At 43.3% G+C, this 21,684-nt stretch overlaps 2 protein-coding genes and 1 long non-coding RNA gene across 7 annotated transcripts in view; 1 reads left to right on the top strand and 2 right to left on the bottom strand.

The window, feature by feature from the left end:
• LOC139558004 (uncharacterized) overlaps positions 1 to 6,000 on the bottom strand; it is a 68,190-nt gene extending 62,190 nt beyond the window's left edge. Inside the window, exon 1 of the long non-coding RNA XR_011671518.1 lies at positions 5,849 to 6,000. This is a non-coding gene — a long non-coding RNA (uncharacterized lncRNA). The remainder of the gene's footprint in view (positions 1 to 5,848) is intronic.
• Positions 1 to 8,446, top strand: part of LOC139558003 (formin-like protein 3) — a 90,100-nt gene extending 81,654 nt beyond the window's left edge. For 2 of the 5 annotated variants that reach the window (XM_071373375.1, XM_071373370.1), the window contains 3 exons: positions 928 to 1,051; positions 3,388 to 3,509; positions 6,585 to 8,446. In XM_071373375.1, coding sequence (XP_071229476.1) covers positions 928 to 1,051; positions 3,388 to 3,479 — 216 coding nt within the window. In that variant the 3' untranslated portion in view covers positions 3,480 to 3,509; positions 6,585 to 8,446. Of the gene's footprint in view, positions 1 to 927; positions 1,052 to 3,387; positions 3,524 to 4,131; positions 4,180 to 6,584 lie in introns of all 5 variants that reach the window. The other 3 variants (XM_071373374.1, XM_071373372.1, XM_071373373.1) reach the window with 3 other exon arrangements.
• Positions 8,447 to 9,196: 750 nt separating this feature from the next.
• LOC139558002 (low-density lipoprotein receptor-related protein 1-like) overlaps positions 9,197 to 21,684 on the bottom strand; it is a 220,463-nt gene continuing 207,975 nt past the window's right edge. Inside the window, exons 84-91 of the mRNA XM_071373369.1 lie at positions 19,772 to 19,933; positions 18,381 to 18,555; positions 18,049 to 18,150; positions 17,149 to 17,222; positions 16,878 to 16,971; positions 16,686 to 16,721; positions 15,902 to 16,046; positions 9,197 to 14,647 (exon numbers count right to left, since the gene is read on the bottom strand). Coding sequence (XP_071229470.1) covers positions 14,510 to 14,647; positions 15,902 to 16,046; positions 16,686 to 16,721; positions 16,878 to 16,971; positions 17,149 to 17,222; positions 18,049 to 18,150; positions 18,381 to 18,555; positions 19,772 to 19,933 — 926 coding nt within the window. The 3' untranslated portion in view covers positions 9,197 to 14,509. The remainder of the gene's footprint in view (positions 14,648 to 15,901; positions 16,047 to 16,685; positions 16,722 to 16,877; positions 16,972 to 17,148; positions 17,223 to 18,048; positions 18,151 to 18,380; positions 18,556 to 19,771; positions 19,934 to 21,684) is intronic.

The following is a 21,684-nucleotide window of genomic DNA, read 5'->3' as shown; positions in this document are numbered from 1 at the left end:
ACCAGACCATCAGGCTGACCACCAGACCACCTGACTGACCACCAGGCTGACCACCAGACCACCTGACTGACCACCTGACCACCTGGCTGACCACCTGGCTGACCACCTGGCTGACCACCAGACTGACCACCAGACCACCTGACTGACCACCAGGCTGACCACCAGACCACCAGACTGACCACCAGACCACCTGACTGACCACCCGGCTGACCACCTGGCTGACCACCTGACTGACCACCTGACTGACCACCAGACTGACCACCAGACCATCAGGCTGACCACCAGACCACCTGACTGATCACCAGACCACCTGACTGATCACCTGACCACCAGACTGACCACCAGACTGACCACCAGACTGACCACCAGGCTGACCACCAGGCTGACCACCAGACTGACCACCAGGCTGACCACCAGACTGACCACCAGGCTGACCACCAGATTGACCACCAGACTGACCACCAGACTGACCACCAGGCTGACCACCAGGCTGACCACCAGACTGACCACCAGGCTGACCACCAGACTGACAGACAGCAAGATTTATACAAATCTCTGCTGTTGAAAACTAAAAGCTAGTCTAAAGTAAATGGGCGATAATGTCTAGATGCTTTTTACAGTGGAGATTGACTTTATAAATTGTCTGGCTGGACTGATGAGAAAATGGATTGCGCAGTGAGATGGAACAGGGTAAATAGGCATTTCAACGTCATAGCTTTAGCCGGTGGTAACTTGTGGAATAGACACCGTCTGGAATGCGGTATTAACCAATCAACAGCCAGGATTAGACCCACTTCTTTTATAATTCTCAATATAAGACTCTCACACTTACTATAAGGAGTTTATGCATTTGTATGATTGAAACGATCCTCGGGCAGCTCAAGCCATTTAGGCAGAATTTGATGTTCTTCCTCCTCTCCCTCCCAGGTCCAGGTAGTGAAGAAGAGGCAGCAGCAACAGGAGCTGATCTCTGAGCTGCGTAAACGCCAGGCCAAGGACCACCGACCCGTATACGAGGGGAAGGACGGCACCATTGAGGATATCATCACAGGTGGGCTCGATATGCAGCCTCGCTGGTAGCCACGCAGCACCCAGCCATGCCCCAGTAGGAGCCCCAGGCCCCCTAGTCCAAGCCCCATCCCAAGCCCCAGCCCCAACAACCCAAACCCAGCCCCAGCCCAAGCCCCAGCCCCAACAACCCAAGCCCAAGCCCCATCCCAAGCCCCAGCCCCAGCCCCAACAACCCAAACCCAGCCCAAGCCCAAGCCCCAGCTGCCCCAACCCCAGCTGCCCCAACCCCAGCAGCCCCAGGGACTGGGCTAAGATCACTGTGGTACTCAATTGCTCGGCTGGAGGAGCACTGTGTTACGCGGTTCAGACACCACTACCAGAGGCTCTAGAGCATCTAGACAACAGCAGATTCCAGTTCTCAATCATGTCCCAGTAGTTTCCTTTTTGTGGCCTGCTAGTTATCTAGATTAGTAGTGTCTCATCATTATGTAGTATCTGTGCGGCTAAGTAGCAATTGAACCTCAAAGTATACAGTAGGCATGTAGTTGAGGCATTACCCTCCCAATGCCCTGCTTCATGGGATGTGCTAACTCAGGACAGTTCCCGAACTCAACTCTCATTAATCAAAATCTACTGTAAAATAATCCAAATGTTAAATGTTAATAATTGTAATAATATGTTAATAATGTGTTAATAATGCCTTTCCTTCCTGTTACTTTACAAAAAGTACATCTACGTTATTCAACATGCAGTATATCCCTGTCCTCCTGGACATAGCGTCATCTACGTTATTCAACATGCAGTATATCCCTGTCCTCCTGGACATAGCGTCATCTACGTTATTCAACATGCAGTATATCCCTGTCCTCCTGGACATAGCGTCATCTACGTTATTCAACATGCAGTATATCCCTGTCCTCCTGGACATAGCGTCATCTACGTTATTCAACATGCAGTATATCCCTGTCCTCCTGGACATAGCGTCATCTACGTTATTCAACATGCAGTATATCCCTGTCCTCCTGGACATAGCGTCATCTACGTTATTCAACATGCAGTATATCCCTGTCCTCCTGGACATAGCGTCATCTACGTTATTCAACATGCAGTATATCCCTGTCCTCCTGGACATAGCGTCATCTACGTTATTCAACATGCAGTATATCCCTGTCCTCCTGGACATAGCGTCATCTACGTTATTCAACATGCAGTATATCCCTGTCCTCCTGGACATAGCGTCATCTATGTTATTCAACATGCAGTATATCCCTGTCCTCCTGGACATAGCGTCATCTACGTTATTCAACATGCAGTATATCTCTGTCCTCCTGGACATAGCGTCATCTACGTTATTCAACATGCAGTATATCCCTGTCCTCCTGGACATAGCGTCATCTACGTTATTCATCATGCAGTATATCCCTGTCCTCCTGGACATAGCGTCATCTACGTTATTCAACATGCAGTATATCTCTGTCCTCCTGGACATAGCGTCATCTACGTTATTCAACATGCAGTATATCCCTGTCCTCCTGGACATAGCGTCATCTACGTTATTCAACATGCAGTATATCCCTGTCCTCCTGGACATAGCGTCATCTACGTTATTCAACATGCAGTATATCCCTGTCCTCCTGGACATAGCGTCATCTACGTTATTCAACATGCAGTATATCCCTGTCCTCCTGGACATAGCGTCATCTACGTTATTCAACATGCAGTATATCCCTGTCCTCCTGGACATAGCGTCATCTACGTTATTCAACATGCAGTATATCCCTGTCCTCCTGGACATAGCGTCATCTACGTTATTCAACATGCAGTATATCTCTGTCCTCCTGGACATAGCATCATCTACGTTATTCAACATGCAGTATATCCCTGTCCTCCTGGACATAGCGTCATCTACGTTATTCAACATGCAGTATATCCCTGTCCTCCTGGACATAGCATCATCTATGTTATTCAACATGCAGTATATCCCTGTCCTCCTGGACATAGCGTCATCTACGTTATTCAACATGCAGTATATCTCTGTCCTCCTGGACATAGCGTCATCTACGTTATTCAACATGCAGTATATCCCTGTCCTGGCAACTTACTCCATATAGTGCACTGCTGGTCAAAACATAGTACACTGTATAGGGAATATGGTGCAATTTCAGAATCACCCAAAGACCTTGTGGTCCATACACCAAAACATGGAGGTATGGCACAGAGAGAGCTGGAATACTGGATACAAAGATATTACAGTGACAACACTGAGAAGTGTACCAAGCTGATGGCACATCAGATGGTCTACCACAGTACAGCACCAGTACAGGTTCCTCTGTCTCAGGTGTGACATTTTCTCCCCTCATCCTCCTCCCCCCTCAGTGTTGAAGAGCGTCCCCTTCACAGCCCGTACTGCTAAACGAGGCTCACGGTTCTTCTGTGATGCACAGCTGTGTGACGACTCCAACTGCTAGTCCCTACAGTTCCTCCCCCCTAATGCCAAGGTTGTCCAGAACAGGTGTCCCCTCCTCTGACCACTGTGCATGCAGCATGACCTCCCACCCTGTCCCTCCCTAAGACTACTCCTTAACCCTTCACTAACTTCGGCGGCGATTTAACAGTTCAGCATCGTGCAGTTTGAATCCTGGCCCTCGACTCTTATTGGTGGGCAAGTGATGTGTTCTATATCCCTCAAAACACCTCTACCTGAATTATAAGGGTAGAAGTCAGACAGCCAAACCTCTTTGGATTACTGAATCTACAAAGACTGTATCAAAAGCTAATGTTAAAATGTGAATACGTAATGCTTACTACCACGAAATATAATCATATGGTCAAAATGACCAATATGAAGTTGCATCTAGCATAACAGCATGGGCATGGAAAGCTACATTACCGGTATGTAAATACTGTATGTTCATTTTTTTATCAGGTTTTATACTTTTTTGATTTATTTTTCATAAATCTTAAAAGTACAGTATAGTAATTAAGAGGTTTGGCTACAACTGCTAACAATGCCTTGTTGTTCCTTGAAACTAACTAACGTGGATGGTTTGGTTTCCCCTCTAACCTGTTAAGAACCTTTCCTCAACCTCTACTCTGTATTCATTCTACCCCTCTGAACAGCTGAACAGAAGATTAATGACAGTATATGCCACTTCTAAATGCTGCAGGGTAAGAAAGGCAGCCTGAAGCCTGTTTGCTTGGTCCTGGCCATGCTCGTACTGTGTGCTGCGGCCTGCGGACATGCTGTGTGCTGCTAGCTACACAGTCTATGGTGCTGCTACAGTGATGTCAGCTGCTTCAGCCAGCCCAGCGCTTCAGATGCAAACAGGAACATGCTTTACTGTACAGCAAAGCGTTCAGATATGCTTTACAACAGCCAGGACTGCTTTACTGCACAACAATCGGATATGCTTTTACATTAGCCACAGCAAAGCAGTCAGATATGCTTTTACAACAGCCAGGTCTACTTTTCTGCACCACAGCCCAAAAATGTAGCTTAATATTTATATAGCTGGATACATCCCCCAGAATACACTGTAAGTTCATGTCAGGTCATTTTCTTTTCCATCAACGTTACCTCTCAGGAAAACAGATGCAGCGGTTGTAGGGGGATTGAAATTTAAAGGGGCTATCAGCAGTTGCTACACACATTTTTGGACTTAATTATATGTTACATAATTATATGTACCCATTGATTCTTGAAGAATATACACTATATATACAAACGTATGTGGACAGCCCTTCGAATGAATGGATTTGGCTATTTCAGCCACTCCCGTGCTGACAGGTGCATAAAATCGAGCACACATCATACAATCTCCATAGACAAACATTGTCTCAGTGACTTTCGACCTGGCACCGTCATAGGATGCCTCCTTTCAACAAACTAGTCCGCCACATAATCTGCCCTGCTAGAGCAGCCCCGGTCAACTGTAAGTGCTGTTATTGTGAAGTGGAAACGTCTAGGAGCAACAACGGCTCAGCTTCGAAGTGGTAGGTCACACAAGCTCACAGAATGGGACCGCCGAGTGCTCACAGTCGGCCTGCACAGAGCCCTGACCTCAACCCCGTCGAACACCTTTGGGATGAATTGGAAGGCTGACTGTGAGCCAGGCCTAATCGCCCAACATCAGTACCCGACCTCACTAATGCTCGTGGCCCTGTAGCAATGTTCCAATGTTCCCTGTAGCGATCTAGTGGAAAGCCTTCCCAGAAGAGTGGAGGCTGTTATAGCAGCAATGTTCGGACATCTAGTGGAAAGCCTTCCCAGAAGAGTGGAGGCTTTTATAGCAGCAAATGTGGGACCAACTCCATATTAATGCCTGTGATTTTGGAATGAGATGTTCTTCAAGCAGGTGTCAACATACTCTTGGTCATGTAGTGTAACTTATAAATGCCTCATGAGCTTAGTTCAACTGTCTTACCCCATCACAAACTTGTTTTACTCCAATGTTTGAAAACAAGTAAATGTAAACAAACATTATATAGCTTCAAAACATGGTCACCTATCCTTTAGATATCATGGATGGTCAGTCCTTGCATTAGTAGCTCTGTTTATGAACAGAGAGTGATTACATTTCTCCAGCCCCATCCCTCAACCTATTACCGAAACAGGTGCAGTGAAAACACTGTCATTATTTCTACTGCTGATTGCCATTTTAAGGTAGTTTCCGATTGAGGCAAAATATGCACCATTGGATGCAGACTCCGCGCACGCGAGAACATTGCCTTTTTAAAATTTAAATTGCGCTATAGTATGGATCTTCCACGCTACAGATTTAATCTACATTCATGAGTCTTTCCTTCTACTCAGGTCCCTCCGTCATCACCACCTCACCTCTCGTCTTCCATGTTGCATGCTGTGTCCAGTGTTCTGTCCATCCACCACTCACCAGTCTGTCACCTGTTGATGGCATGTCTCAATGTTGTGTTTGTCCCTGGTAACTGTGACTTGCGGTGTGCTGAAAAGCTCGTTGGTCAACCAGCTCTGTTGAGACCCCTGCACATATCCACACACACCGACATGTTCAGACAAAATGGACATTTATTCAGACAAATGGACAGAAACATTGGCAACACTAATTGAACACTCCATTTTAAGGGCTACATAACACTGTCATAATCATGATGGTGTAGACATTTAAGGAGTCCTTTTAGAGACGACAGGTTAGATGAGTTGTATGAATATTAGCTGCTCTATAGCACGGTACCTCACAGAGCTTGTTGTCTACAACTGTGATACATTGTTGACATAATGGTTTGAATAACTAAACCCCCATAGCCTTGGATTGAAAAATCTATATTCCTCTGTTAGTTTTAAGTTGACAGTGAAAGGCATCATTCTCTTTTTAGTTAACATATACCCACATTCAATTGGCTACCCATTTGACAACATATAAGTAAAATTTAACAATTCTAAACATATTTGCTGAAATATTATGTTTGGATAAGCACTGCAAATATAGGTTCCTTAATCAACAACCTCAAACCTGAGCATGACACCACTGGACCAGAGTTTGACTTCCCAGTTAACCTGTGTGACCCCTCTCTCTCCCTCCTTCACCCACTCACAGATCTCCGCAGCCAGCCTTTTCTGCGGAACGACACGCTGATCCGGACCGGCTGGAAGAGACCCTAAACAAACCACTCGTTCTTCCTCCCTTATCACCCCTTCCCTTTATAACCCCCCCCCCCTCCCCTCCCCTCCCTGTGTCCCAGTGGTCTCACCCACCCGAGGCTGCACAGAGACTAAAAGGTTGACAGGACCGAACCAATGGCCCTTGTTTTACAGGGGTATTTATTTATTTATGGAGATCCTTTATGGACACTGTCTCTCAACAAGCAGGTATAACTGTAGTATCACCGACATAGCCTACCCTACTCTCCCACTGCAAACACACACCGCACACCGCACACATACAGATAATATTAAGAACAGAACTGGGCAGAAAGAGTCCAAAGAAGAAGAGTATAGTGGTGAGTTGAGCCCTTAAAGAGGCGGCTCACCTCACACAAGCAGGAAGGAAGGACACTTCAACTGCATAAGGTGGACATGGAACCACAAGTGCCTGCTAATGTGGATATTATTTCCATGAACCTGGATTTCCTCAGATTGTGCAATCCAAGCAAGATTGAGACTGGGAGACAGTCAGTCAAGTCACTTGGATAAATGACAGCATATGTTGACTCTGCTGCTGGGATTTCCACTTCAAAGAGAACTGGGTTGTGTTCATAAGGCACCAAACGGAAGAAAACGGAATGAAACAGGGAGGGACTACCTGAACCAGTAAGAATCGTCATTTTGGTTTCCGTTGCAAAACGTTTTCGGTTGTGTGTCCTACCTAATGAATAGGACCTAGGGTTTTGCCTTCACATGATGTCTGTCCACCGATTCAAAAAGGACTGAAGATTATTGTTATATCGGTGGTCTTTTCAGGACAAGCTAGCCAAACCAAACTTTCTCTTGTGTCTTATTTCTTACTGTGCTAAAAAAGTGCCTTTTTGACAGTATTATTTTTATGTGACTCAGCCATAATGTGTATCTTTAAATTCTTTTTTTGTTAGATTGTATTTTGTATTGCCTTTGTATGATAACATTTAAATACTGTAAAAGAAAGAATCTGAATCTCAGCTTTAATCACTAACATATCTAAAGGTTGCTTCTCAGTGCTGTAATATAAATGAGCTTAGGCCAAGTGTCTTCCGAAACGTTAAGAGCGGGTTAAAACATTCAATGTTTTTGCTGTCTATTACTTCTTCATCTTTATGACCTACTACAGTACAATTACCACTTCAGTCGTACAATTTAATTACGACTTAATTACCACTTAAGTCTTAAACACTCCCAAGTTTAAACTGAATTATTTCAAACCACTGACAAAGAACCAGAAGGAACTTTACCTTGTTCAGAAGTTGAAAGCAACAGTAAAGTTGGTCTGAATGTTATGTAACTGACAAGACTTTCTTGCTTAGCAAGTGATGAACGTATGAGGATGTTTCTAAACTGACTGTTTAGCTTACTTGCATTTGTTGGTGGGGAAAGAATGCATTCCTATGAGTCTAACCATGTTCTCAATGCTTGTTCTCTTTGCTTACAGTTTTAGAACCGCAATGATGACCAATTCTGTTTTAGAACTGTAATGATGACCTTAGTAGCCATCGAGTAAGCAGAATGATTGTGCACGCTGAGACTATCTGTGTTTCAATATGGCATTTCCTCAAAAGGGACCGCCCATATTTACACTACTTACATTACCTTGTTGTACGAGACACGACTCTTATAGCAGATATTTCTATACACATTTACAAATCAAAGAACAGAAGAAGCCTTGTACTTTTTTGTCAGAAGTATAAAATGAAATAGTGTCTGACATTTGATGTATGTTATCTTAAATATGACTGCACTTCCCCCTTAATAAACAAAATGACAATGTGACCCAAATTTAAACATATCTTCTTTCTCTCCCTTTCGAGCTCTACTTCTTTCTCTCTTTAGGTCTCTCTTTTTTTCGGTCTCACTCTCTCGGCCTCTCTCGCTCCGTCTCTTTCAGTCTCGCTCTCGGTAATCTAGCTGTCTTTCTCTTTTGGTCTCTTTCTCTCCCCTTTCTCTCTTGGTCTCTCCCCTTTCTCTCTCGGTCTCTCTCTCCTTTCTCTCTCGGTCTCTCTCCTTTCTCTCTTGGTCTCTCCCCTTTCTCTCTTGGTCTCTCTCTCCTTTCTCTCTTGGTCTCTCTCTCCTTTCTCTCTCAGTCTCTCCCCTTTCTCTCTCAGTCTCTCCCCTTTCTCTCTCAGTCTCTCCCCTTTCTCTCTCGGTCTCTCTCCTTTCTCTCTCAGTCTCTCTCCTTTCTCTCTCGGTCTCTCCTTTCTCTCTCGGTCTCTCTCCTTTCTCTCTCGGTCTCTCTCCTTTCTCTCTCGGTCTCTCTCCTTTCTCTCTCGGTCTCTCCCCTTTCTCTCTCGGTCTCTCCCCTTTCTCTCTCGGTCTCTCCCCTTTCTCTCTCGGTCTCTCCTTTCTCTCTCGGTCTCTCTCCTTTCTCTCTCGCTCTCTCTCCTTTCTCTCTCGGTCTCTCCTTTCTCTCTCGGTCTCTCCTTTCTCTCTCGGTTTCTCCTTTTTCTCTCTCGGTCTCTCCTTTTTCTCTCTCGGTCTCTCTCTCACTCATTCTCTCTCTCCAAATGAAGGTCAGAGCCACCATGTGTTTCTACTATAAAAATCCATTTAATTTCTTCTATCAAAAAGAAATGAAATCATTACCAACTGAAATAGAGCAACAAAAATCCATGTGTAGGGTTTTGTTTTGCTGAAATATTTGTCAAAAAATTTAAACAGATTGTACCTAATTTACATTGTTCAAATAAAAATGTAACAGAGCAGAAATGTAATTAAAATCCAATTAATGATGAATACTGTTAATAACAAATGATGGTTAAGCCAGAGTGGTTTGCTATTGGGTTTGTATGTGTGTGTGTATTGTGAGTTCCATGCAGTGTAAACTGTAATATAGTATGATAGATATGGTTAATCACCTCCGAATGGTTAGAAGCAGCATGGTCAGCAGCACATGATTGGCTGAGACTGAGATTGGACCAATGACAGACAGGCAGGCAAACAAACATAGACAGACAGTTCTATCAGAGCAACAAACCGACAAGACTTACAGACAGGGCTGACAGGGATGGCTAGTCAGACAAGCCGACAGACAGCCGAGCCTACAGACAGACAGACGGAGAGGTAAGGGATAATCAACGAGGGGCTATGCGTTCCTTGGAAAATAGTGCACAACGTGGAAGGTGTGTTCCACGATACGTTAGCGGAGTGGAACTAACCTTCCACGGAGTTGAATTATTTTCCAGAGAACGCATTGAGCGCTGAGTTGATTATCCCTTTTATACCATGGCTATAAATTAACATAATTGGCTCTAGAAATGTGTTCATTTGCCAGTAGAAATGTGATAACATCCACTGAAGAAGTTAGCAAGTTTACTAGCTAGCTAGATACAGTAGTAACCTTGGTAATCAAACAGACTTGCTAGTTTAGCTAACCAAACCATCATCCTAGCTTGCTATTATGAATTCAACAATGCCAATAATGTTTTTAATTCGAATTTTGCTTTCAAAAGCAGCAGCAAAAAAAATAAAAAATAGAACATAAGAATGAACTTTATAGCCTTTGAATTATACCGTGCGTTATAGGGAAATAATGCACGCTCTAGAATGCCCTTCAAGCCAATCAGAAATGAGTATTCAACAATGCCATAGCATAACTAGCGTTAGCAGCAAGGCGGAGGGGATAACAAGAGGGGATGGTAATCAGGAGGCTAACAATCCTAACCTCCTGAGGAATGCACTTACAATGAGCAGAAACTGAAATTACATAGGCATGATGTAATTATTACAAACATTAAAAACACGCAACATTGTTGTTTTAAAATTTCCCCCATGAAACAACTGGCTCTCTGGCCTCTCCTGAAAGTATGTTTACAATCACAGACAAAGACAAAAGCATCGTCAGCTTGTTGTTTTATCGTAAATGGTTTGTTTCAGCCATGTCAGGCGTTCACAGAGTCTTGCTTGTTGCTAAAACAGCCAATCACCAGGCTGACAGTTTACAGTCGGAATTGTACTAAACAGTCACTGAGATGGTCCTGGACCCTCTGGGCCCCAATATGCATCCTTTCACATCAAGGCCCCCCTAAACACATTCTGGGTTACCCCAAAACATGTCCTCTCATACTCCAATGGCCTCAGTTACTTCCCAAGGTCACGGATATCCGTCCCCTGAATCTTCATCCTGGAATGTCTGCTTTAATACAATCATCTACCTCCAACACGTTACACACTCCATTACTTTTATTCATTAAGCACATTTAGCCGGCCATTTATACAAGACTAAAAATGAAAACGAGCTAAAACATAATACAGACAGACTGTTATTTCATGTTTGTATTCCTGGGTATATTTTGAAGACACTTTGTTAATAGGTTTATATATATATATACACAGTACCAGTCAAAAGTTTGGACACACCTACTCATTCAAGGCCTTTTCTTCATTTGAACTATTTTCTACATTGTAGAATAACAGTGAAGACATCAACACTATGAAATAACACACATGGAATCATGTAGTAACCAAAAAAGTGTTAAACAAATCAAAATATATTGTATATTTGAGATCCTTTAAAGTAGCCACCCTTTGCCTTGATAACAGCTTTCCACACTCTTGGCATTATCTAAACCAGCTTCATGAGGAAAGCTTTTCCAACAGCCTTGAAGGAGTTCCCACATATGCTGAGCAATTGTTGGCTGCTTTTCCTTCACTCTGTGGTCAAACTCATCCCAAACCATTTCAATTGAGTTGAGGTCGGGTGATTGTGGAAGCCAGGTCATCTGATGCAGTACTCCATCACTCTCCTTCTTGTTAAAATAGCCCTTACACAGCCTGGAGCTGTGTTGGGTCATTGTCCTGTTAATAAACAAATGATATACCCCCTAAGGGCAAACCAGATGGGATGCCGTATCGTAGCAGAATGCCGTGGTAGCTATGCTGGTTAAGTGTGCCTTGAATTCGAAATAAATCACAGATAGCAAAGTGACCCCACACCATCACAACTCCTCCTCTATGCTTCACGGTGGGAACCACACATGCGGAGATCATCCGTTCACCTACTCTGCGTCTCACAAAGACATGGTGGTTGGAACCAAAAATCTAAAATTTGGACTCATCAGACAAAATACAGATTTTCACCAGTCTAATGTCCATTGCTTGTGTTTCTTGGCCCAAGCAAGTCTCTTCTTATTGGTGTTTAGTAGGGGTTTCTTTGCAGCAATTTGACCATGAAGGCCTGATTCACGCAGTCTCCTCTGAACAGTTGATGTTGAGATGTGTCTGTTACTTGAACCCTGTGAAGCATTTATTTGGGCTGCAATCTGAGGTGCAGTTAACTCTAATGAACGTATCCTCTACAGCAGAGGTAACTATGGGTCTTCCTTTCCTGTGGCAGTCCTCATGAGAGCCAGTTTCATCATAGCGCTTGATGGTTTTTGCGACAGCACTTGAAGAAACCTTCAAAGATCTTGAAATTTTGCAGATTAACTGACCTTCATGTCTTAAAGTAATGATGGACTGTCATTTCTCTTTGCTTATTTGAGCTGTTCTTGCCATAATATGGACTTGGTCTTTTACCAAATAGGGCTATCGTCTGTATACCAGCCCTACCTTGTTACAACACAACTGATTGGCTCAAACGCATTAAGAAGGAAATAAATTCCACAAATTAACTTTTAACAAGGCACACCTGTCAATTGAAATGCATTCCAGGTGACTACCTCATGAAGCTGGCTGAGAGAATGCCAAGAGTGTGCAAAGCTGTCATCAAGGCAAAGGGTGGCTACTTTGAAGAATCTCAAATATAAAATATATTTTGATTTGTTTAACACTTTTTTGGTTACTACATTATTCCATATGTGTTATTTCATAGTTTTGATGTCTTCGCAATTATTAAACAATGTAGAAAATAGTAAATGTAAAGAAAAACCCTTGAATGAGTAGGTGTCTCCAAACTTTTGACTGGTACTGTATATGTGTATAAATATACACTATATATACAAAAATATGTGGACACCCTTTCAATTAGTCGATTCGGCTATTTCAGCCACACAGGTGTATAAAATCGAGAGCAAAGCCATGCAATCTCTATAGACAAACATTTGCAGTAAAATGGCCTTATTGAAGAGCTCAGTGACTTTCAAAGTGGCACCATCATAGGATGCCACCTTTCCAACAAGTCAGTTTGTCACATTTCTTCCCTGCTAGTGGTGCCCCGGTCAACTGTGAGTGCTGTTATTGTGAAGTGTAAATATCTTGGAGCAAAAACGTCTGTGGTAGGCCACACAAGCTCACAGAACGGGACCGCCAAGTGCTGAAGCGCGTAGCATGTAAAAATTGTCTGTCCACAGTTGCAACACTCACTACCGAGTTCCAAACTGCCTCTGGAAGTAACGTCAGCACAAGAGCTGTTTGTCGGGAGCTTCATGAAATGTGTTTCCATGACCGAGCAGCCGCAGACAAGCCTAAGATCACCATGCGCAATGCCAAGCGTCGGCTGGACTGGTGTAAAGCTCACCGCCATTGGACTCTAGAGCAGTGGAAACACGTTCTCTAGAGTGACGAATCACTCTTTACCATCTGGCAGTCCGACGGACGAATCTGGGTTTGGCAGATGCCAGGAGAATGCTACCTGCCTGAATGCATAGTGCCAACTGTACATTTAGGTGGAGGAGGAATAATGGGGCTGTTATTCATGGTTTAGGCTCCTTAGTTCCAGTGAAGGGAAATCTTAACGCTACAGCATACCATGACATTCTAGACGATTCTGTGCTTCCAACTTTGTGGCAACAGTTTGGGGAAGGCCCTTTCCTGTTTCAGCATGGCAATGCCCGCGTGCACAAAGCGAAGTCCATACAGAAATCGTTTGTCGAGATCGGTGTGGAAGAACTTGACTGGCCTGCACAGAGCCCTGACCTCAACCCCATCGAACACCTTTGGGATGAATTGGAATGCCGACTGCGAGCCAGGCCTAATCGCCCAATGTCACTAATGCTCTTTTGACTGAATGGAAGCAAGTCCCAGCAGCAATGTTCCAACATCTAGTGGAAAGCCTTCCCAGAAGAGTGGAGACTGTTATAGGGAGGACCAATTCCATATTAATGCCCATGATTTTCGAATGAGATGTTCGACGAGCAGGGGTCCACATACTTTTGGTCATGTAGTGTATATACACACACACACTTCTAGTCTTCTGTGCAAGGAGAAAAAAGACAATCACTTGGAACATAGTTTTCAACAGAACGGACATTAGTATTTGTGATGCTGACTTACTCTGCCATGTGGTTCCTGTTCCAGTTCCTGAACACAGTTACAGAACCCTTTTAGTTCCAACAGCCGTGTTCTCATTCTACACCATTCTATTGATATATTGTACACCTCAAGCAGTAGAGATAGATGGCACAGAAAGTAACACATAAACCAAACCAGAGTCAATTGGCATTCAGAACTAACTACTGACTATTAAACTATACATCCTCTTTTCTCCACATCTTTCACAAACAAACTTCTCTGAAATAGAACAATGTTTTTTCCCTACACAATTCATACAAAATGAACTAACTGCTGTTTGTTTTTCTCTACACCTTTACATAGAGGTAGTGGCTATATGGATCAAGGGATGAAGGGGGAGTGACAGTAGCAAGGGGGGAGGAAGGTGAGCAAAATAAAACGAGTTTAATTAAAAAATCTATGAAATGGTTCTTCCTTTTTCTGAATAGGCAAATTTTCCTTTTTCTCAAAAGAACAAAAAAGAATACTGCAATCACATACAAAAGTAGTCCTTCATTGTATACATTTTATACAGTGTTCTCTCTTTCTTCCTTTTGATGCTTTTCTTGATTGGTAAAAGGCATGTGGGCGTGGTCCAGACGTGGCTCGGGCGTGCCTGACCCCTGACCTCTATGCCAGCGGGTCACTCATGTCCTCGTCCACCTGTGAGAGTAACTCTTTCTTCTCGTCAGTACTAGCCAAGGAGTTGCGGCTGTTGTGGGCTCCCATGTACAGGGTGGCGTACACTGGGTTGGTGAAGTTGGTGGGCTGCAGGGATGAAAATAATGAAATAATGGTTGGAGAAAGAGCACACGAAGGTCCTAAATTTGGTTTCATTGCAGAGTATTATGGAGTGCAGAAAAAAGATTTAAAGGTAGACTCAGCGAAAGTCTACCAACGAGCAGCACCGCAGATATTGAGATGAGCGAGATGCAAGACTTCGCTCTCACACAGTCACACACAGTATCTGCGCATGTGCACGGGTTCACATCACACTGTTCACAGCGTGGTTTCCACGGGACCAAAACAGAGGAGAAGTTGAGCCTCACACTTCAACACTCAGTTGTTGTGGAAATTGACCCACTGTGCTGTTTACTTTCTGCATCTACGGCGTATCGAGTCTACCTTTAATGTGTCAATGACAAATGAATAACTATGAGCTAATAAGTGCTGCAGTGTTAAAACAAGTATAAAAACAAGTAACCTGAGTGTTAAAATAAGTGTTAAAGTGTTTAGGATTGGTCAAATGTGAATATAGACCAGTTTATTAGGTACACCCCCCCCCACCCATTCACAAAAATGGTTCGCTCTTACAGACAGTGGCCTGCTTTATAAAGCAGGCAGACAGGCATCGAGACATTCAGTTACTGCTCGATTGAACGTGAGAATGGGCAAAACGAGTGACCTAACCGACTTTGAGCGTGGTACTGCATGATCGTCGGTGTCAGGGGCTGGCCTCCTGGGCTTTTCACGCACAAAAGTATCTAGGGTCCACCGAGAATGGTGCAACAAACAAAAAACATCCATTCAGCGGCAGTCCTGTGGGCGAAAACAGCTCGTTGATGAGAGAATGGCAAGAATCGTACAACAGTGGTGTGCAGAACAGCATCTTGGAACACACAACTCGTCGGCCCTCATCATGGATGGGCTGTTGCAGCAGACGACCACACCGGGTTCCACTCGTATCAGCTAAAAACAAGGAGAAGCGGCTCCAGTGGGCACGCAATCACCAACACTGGACACTTGAGGACTGGAAAAATATTGCCTGGTATGACGCATCCTGGTCCCTGTGCATCATGCTGATGGCAGAGTCAGGTGTTGCATCATGCTGATGGCAGAGCCATCCTGCCTGGTGTCAACAGTATAGGCTGGTGGTGGTGGTGTGGGGAATGTTTTCCTGGCAACATTTCAATTCCCCTGAGAATTCCAGCTGTTCTGGAGGAAAAGGCGGGTCCGACCCGGTAGTAGATGGGTATACCTAATGAACTGGCGACTGAGTGTAAGAGTATGTGTATGTGTTACCTTATCTGGGTCTAAAGCGAAGTCTGAATCCAGGAGTTCCCCAGCATCGTCGTCTGGCTCCCCTTCGTAGATCTTATAGGCTGGGTTCCCTATCTCCACATTCATGGCCCCGTTGGTCATCCTGTGGTGCTGAAAGCCCTTAGCACTGTGCACACACACACACACACATACACACACACAGAGTTTGTGTCCTCTCAACACTTCAACATTAGCAGAGACGTAGCCACAACACAGTAACACACACTGAAAGTACTGAGAGCCTTGGTTCAAGCCACTGACAGGATAGAAAAATCCAGCATACAGAAAACCATCACACCACCAGCTACATGTACAGTACATTAAAATGTTTCCACACAGTCAAGGCAACACAGAACCACGGTAAATTGACAAATCAAATGAGCTTTTTTCAAAAGTCCATTTGGACACGTCCAGTGTCTATCCTGGTAAATGCTGGATTTTCCACAACGCAAATGTTCCACTTCTACAATGCAGGCACAGAAGCATCACTGTAATATATGTAGACAGGGAAAGGTATGGATGTGTCGGGAAGAACCAGTCAATCTGTCAATAGCCTCCTGTGTTCCTGGGTGGGAAACCCTGTACTAAACAGGAGAGAGCAGGCAGGGACAGACAGACAGACTCTACTACAGAAAGGCCAGCAAAATGGAGGGCTGTCACTGAACCCACGGACAAGATGGTGGCTTAGATGAGGCTTTGGGGAGAGGGAGGAAAAGGGGGGAGGGTCTGGGGGGGAGACGTGTTAGATGTGACCCTATTAAGTTACCGAGAATGTCGGGAGCGTTTGCCCGGCCATACAGACCTGGGGGACAGGAAAGAGGTGGTTATCCACAGAAGAGAGAGAGAGAGATAGATATGGTGGGAGGTACAGATGAGGTGTAAAATACATTTGAGTTTGACCGAATGAGTGGGACCTCTCACACCCAGTCTCAACACAAAGGTTGTCTACTCTACTCACCCACGCATTCTCCTCTTGTACCACAAGATGGCGCCGACAACCAGCAGCGCCAGTAATAACAGCAGCAGCACTGGGACGATTATGGAGGCAGAACCTGCAGAGAGAGCAACACGCCCATCAATGAGAAATATGCAACACCGACCAATGAGCTCAGAGTACATCGACCAATGAGCTCAGACAGTTTATAACATGTATTGTGTTATAATCTGTAGTTATAAAATGTATTTCACTGACACTGTAAAGAGACTACAAAGTAACTAAAGTAACTTACTTCCACTGGATTCAGGAGAGTCCACAGGAGAGGCAATGACTTCACATCGATACCCCCTCCACCCTATAGAACACCTAAATACACATCACACACATTACAGATTTGTATTCATTTATTTTTATTTCCCCTTTATTTAACCAGGTAGGCCAGTTGAGAACAAGTTCTCATTTACAACTGTGACAGTTACACCTAAATACACACCACACAGGTTACACCTAAATACACACCACACAGGTTACACCTAAATACATAACACCCAGGTTACACCTAAATACACACCACACAGGTTACATCTAAATATATAACACACAGGTTACATCTAAATACATAACACACAGGTTACACCTAAATACACACCACACAGGTTACACCTAAATACACACCACACAGGTTACACCTAAATACACACCACACAGGTTACATCTAAATACACACCACGCAGGTTACACCTAAATACACACCACACAGGTTACACCTAAATACACACCACACATGTTACATCTAAATACATAACACACAGGTTACACCTAAATACACACCACACAGGTTACACCTAAATACACACCACACAGGTTACACCTAAATACACACCACGCAGGTTACACCTAAATACACACCACACAGGTTACATCTAAATACACACCACACAGGTTACACCTAAATACATAACACACAGGTTACATCTAAATACACACCACACAGGTTACATCTAAATACACACCACGCAGGTTACACCTAAATACACACCACACAGGTTACATCTAAATACACACCACACAGGTTACATCTAAATACACCACACAGGTTACAGATAGTCACAAAGCGTGTATCTGTGTGTGTGTCTGAATGAGCTTGAGTGTGTGTGGGTGTACATCTGAGTGATTGGGGTCATATTCTTACTTGCACTGGGGCAGTAGTGTGCGTGGTTCGATAGAGCAGAGTCCATTGGTGCAGAAATCTAGACAGGTGTAGCAGCTGGGCTGGGTACGACCGTTAGGACAGCTGGACATAGACAGTTACACAGAGACAAAGAGAGAGAGAGAGACAGACAGAGACAGAGAGAGACAGAGAGAAAGAGACAACCAACAGAACTAGATTGAATCTTTACAGGATAACACCAGGATAAATGTGTGTGTGTGAGTGAGTGTGAATGGACTGAAAAATGTGTTCAGTGTGTGTGTGTGTATTTATGTTTGAGTGTGTTCTGTATATGTACTGTGTATGACCCCTACCTGCACATGACCTCTCCTGAGGCTTTGGGCAGACACTTGCCGTTGGGTCCGCAGTACTCACACTTGTCCAGCTCACAGAGCTGTCCATGGAACTGAGAGGTACAGCGACACAGCTTGGTGGCATTGGCCGTCTGCAGACACATGGCCTGGTTCTCACAGTAACCCTCACATGTACCTGGAGGGGTGATGAGAAGATAGAGCCAGGGAAACAGGGCTTACAGTCAGTTCCTCACAGAGCGAAGACTCTCCTTCTTTTCAGCCATTTCTGATTAGGGATTAAGTATTACATTACAAAGTGGAATGAAGAAATTATTATTGTTATTCAAATGAAAAAAATCACAGGAATGAAAGATACACCTGAAAATACAGGAACTATAGATTTAGTGACTCTGTTACAATACAGGAACTATAGATTTAGTTAGTCTGTTATAATACAGGAACTATAGATTTAGTGACTCTGTTATAATACAGGAACTATAGATTTAGTTACTCTGTTATAATACAGGAACTATAGATTTAGTTACTCTGTTATAATACAGGAACTATAGATTTAGTGACTCTGTTATAATACAGGAACTATAGATTTAGTTACTCTGTTATAATACAGGAACAATAGATTTAGTTACTCTGTTACAATACAGCAACAATAGATTTAGTTACTCTGTTATAATACAGGAACTATAGATTTAGTTACTCTGTTATAATACAGGAACTATAGATTTAGTGACTCTGTTATAATACAGGAACTATAGATTTAGTTACTCTGTTATAATACAGGAACAATAGATTTAGTTACTCTGTTACAATACAGCAACAATAGATTTAGTTACTCTGTTATAATACAGCAACTATTGATTTAGTTACTCTGTTACAATACAGCAACAATAGATTTAGTTACTCTGTTACAATACAGCAACTATAGATTTAGTTACTCTGTTACAATACAGCAACTATAGATTTAGTTACTCTGTTACATTACAGTAACTATAGATTTAGTTACTCTGTTACATTACAGTAACTATAGATTTAGTTACTCTGTTATAATACAGGATCTATAGATTTAGTTAAACTGTTACACAGATCAATCAATCAATCAAATGTATTTATAAAGCCCTTCTTACATCAGCCGATATCACAAAGTGCTATACAGAAACCCAGCCTAAAACCCCAAACAGCAAGCAATGCAGATGTAGAAACACGGTGGTTAGGAGAAACTCCCTAGAAAGGCAGGAACCTAGGAAGAAACCTAGAGAGGAACCAGGTTCTGAGGGGTGGCCAGTCCTCTTTGCTGTGCCGGGTGGAGATTATAACAGTACATGGCCAAGATGTTCAAGAGGTTGGCATTGTTGCTTAATCATCCCTTATTAACCCATTATAAACTACATACTCACTGTATTGACACTGGTCTCCCAGATACTCAGGCGGACAGCGGCAAGTGGGCTGGTTGCCCTGGGATACAGTGCAGCTGCCTCCATTATGACAGTGGTCCTGACAGGTGTGGAGTTTACACTGGGGCCCCGTGAAGCCCTTCAGACAGCGGCAGGTAGGGGCCCCTGGGAACAAAGGGTCATGTTAAATAAGAACAAAAATCGAAATAAAATGGGCACAATTCAGACTTAGGAAATCGACGCCTTTCCAACGCACTTCTCAGTAGTTGGTGTTCAGACTTACCTAATGCAGGTGCGTAGTGTGCTCTACAGGTGTGTCTACCTTGCATACACTGAATAAATGTAATTCAACCACTGAAAACCGTCCCACTTGCTGGCCAACAGATTTTCTTGTGGAGTTTTCATTCAATAGGGTTTTCAGTACATTTATCTTAAGCCATCACTTTAAATACGGTGTAACTTTAATTAGAGTTTTGTCGACAGACTCACTACAACACATTGAGAGAACGGGTTCAGAATACAGGGATCAATTAAAGAAAGCCATCTATATATATGCATATTCGTCTCCGTTTCAACACCAACTGGTAGATAAAAAAATTCTGAGATTTTGTAGATTATTTAGGCCATTTTGGGGTTAGGAAAGTATATATGAATGGTTTGGAGAGACTTTACACACAAACTATATTGATGAATCAAAGATAGTGGTTTGATTCATCCTGAAAGTTGCCATATTCAAATTCAGTTCATGGAATTTTGGAAGGTGAGAAAAGTGTACAATAGGGGTGGAACAGTAGTTCTATAAATCTACTCTAATCCTCTGTCACAAACGTCGTCAGGGAAATGACCGGACCAAGGTGCAGCGTGGTGAGCGTACATTTTCTTTTAATGTTATAAATGTCGCCAACAAAACAAGAAACAACAAAAACGACCGTGAAGCTGACTAGGGCTATACAGGCCACTAACAAAGTCAACTACCCACAACTAAGGTGGAAAAACAGGCTGCCTAAGTATGATTCCCAATCAGAGACAACGATAGACAGCTGTACCTGATTGAGAACCATACCCGGCCAAAACATAGAAACAGAAAACATAGAAATAAAGAAACTAGAATGCCAACCCTAGTCACACCCTGGCCTAACCAAAATAGAGAATAAAAGCCTCTCTATGGCCAGGGCGTGACATCCTCATTAATCATGGAACTGTACGACAACATGCGCCAGGCTCCAGGTTTAACCTGTTACGTGTGGTCTGAGATCCATAATAATTCAAAAAGGCTGCATGTCCCAAATGATTAAACAACGTTAACCTACGATGATCCAGTAATGCTAGCCTCCCTCAGGAACAACTACACAAAAGTGACAGAGGAAAAAGGTCAACAGAATGGAATGAAGCAAAATGTAGGCTACAAATTGAAGGAAATGAACACGACAGTGACAGTTATAAATGTATGTGGGTATTACTGGCGGTGGCTCCCGATAGTGGCTAATATTTATCATGATACACATTGTAAAATAAAATGGAGAAAAGCCGGGAATATAATGAAAACGTTGTAAAGCGCATGCATCAACTCAGCAGGTTCAGCCCTACAGAAGCCTATAGCTTGGCTCTCCAAATTTCATCCAAGCAAATTATGAGGGCACACAAATTCTGAATAATGGCACAGCAATTTATCGCCTACTTCACTGTGGAAAAGGGACAGCAACATGCAATACATATCATGTTGATATGATTTTCAGTTTGCTTCCATATGACTGGTTTCACATTCGTGTCCAGTGATCTTAAGGAAACATTTTACTAAAACAATTGCTATGTGTATTTACAATCCACCTCTCTAAATGGATTATGCATTTACCTAGCTGTTATCAATGGCTCTTATCAATTTATAAATTACAGTGCATTGAGAATGCTGTTATTTC

The sequence above is a fragment of the Salvelinus alpinus genome, chromosome 28 (genome assembly GCF_045679555.1).
Source record: "Salvelinus alpinus chromosome 28, SLU_Salpinus.1, whole genome shotgun sequence".
Lineage (NCBI taxonomy): Eukaryota > Metazoa > Chordata > Actinopteri > Salmoniformes > Salmonidae > Salvelinus > Salvelinus alpinus.
Note: the sequence above shows the minus strand (reverse complement) of the source record. Positions and strands in the feature narration are given on the sequence as shown.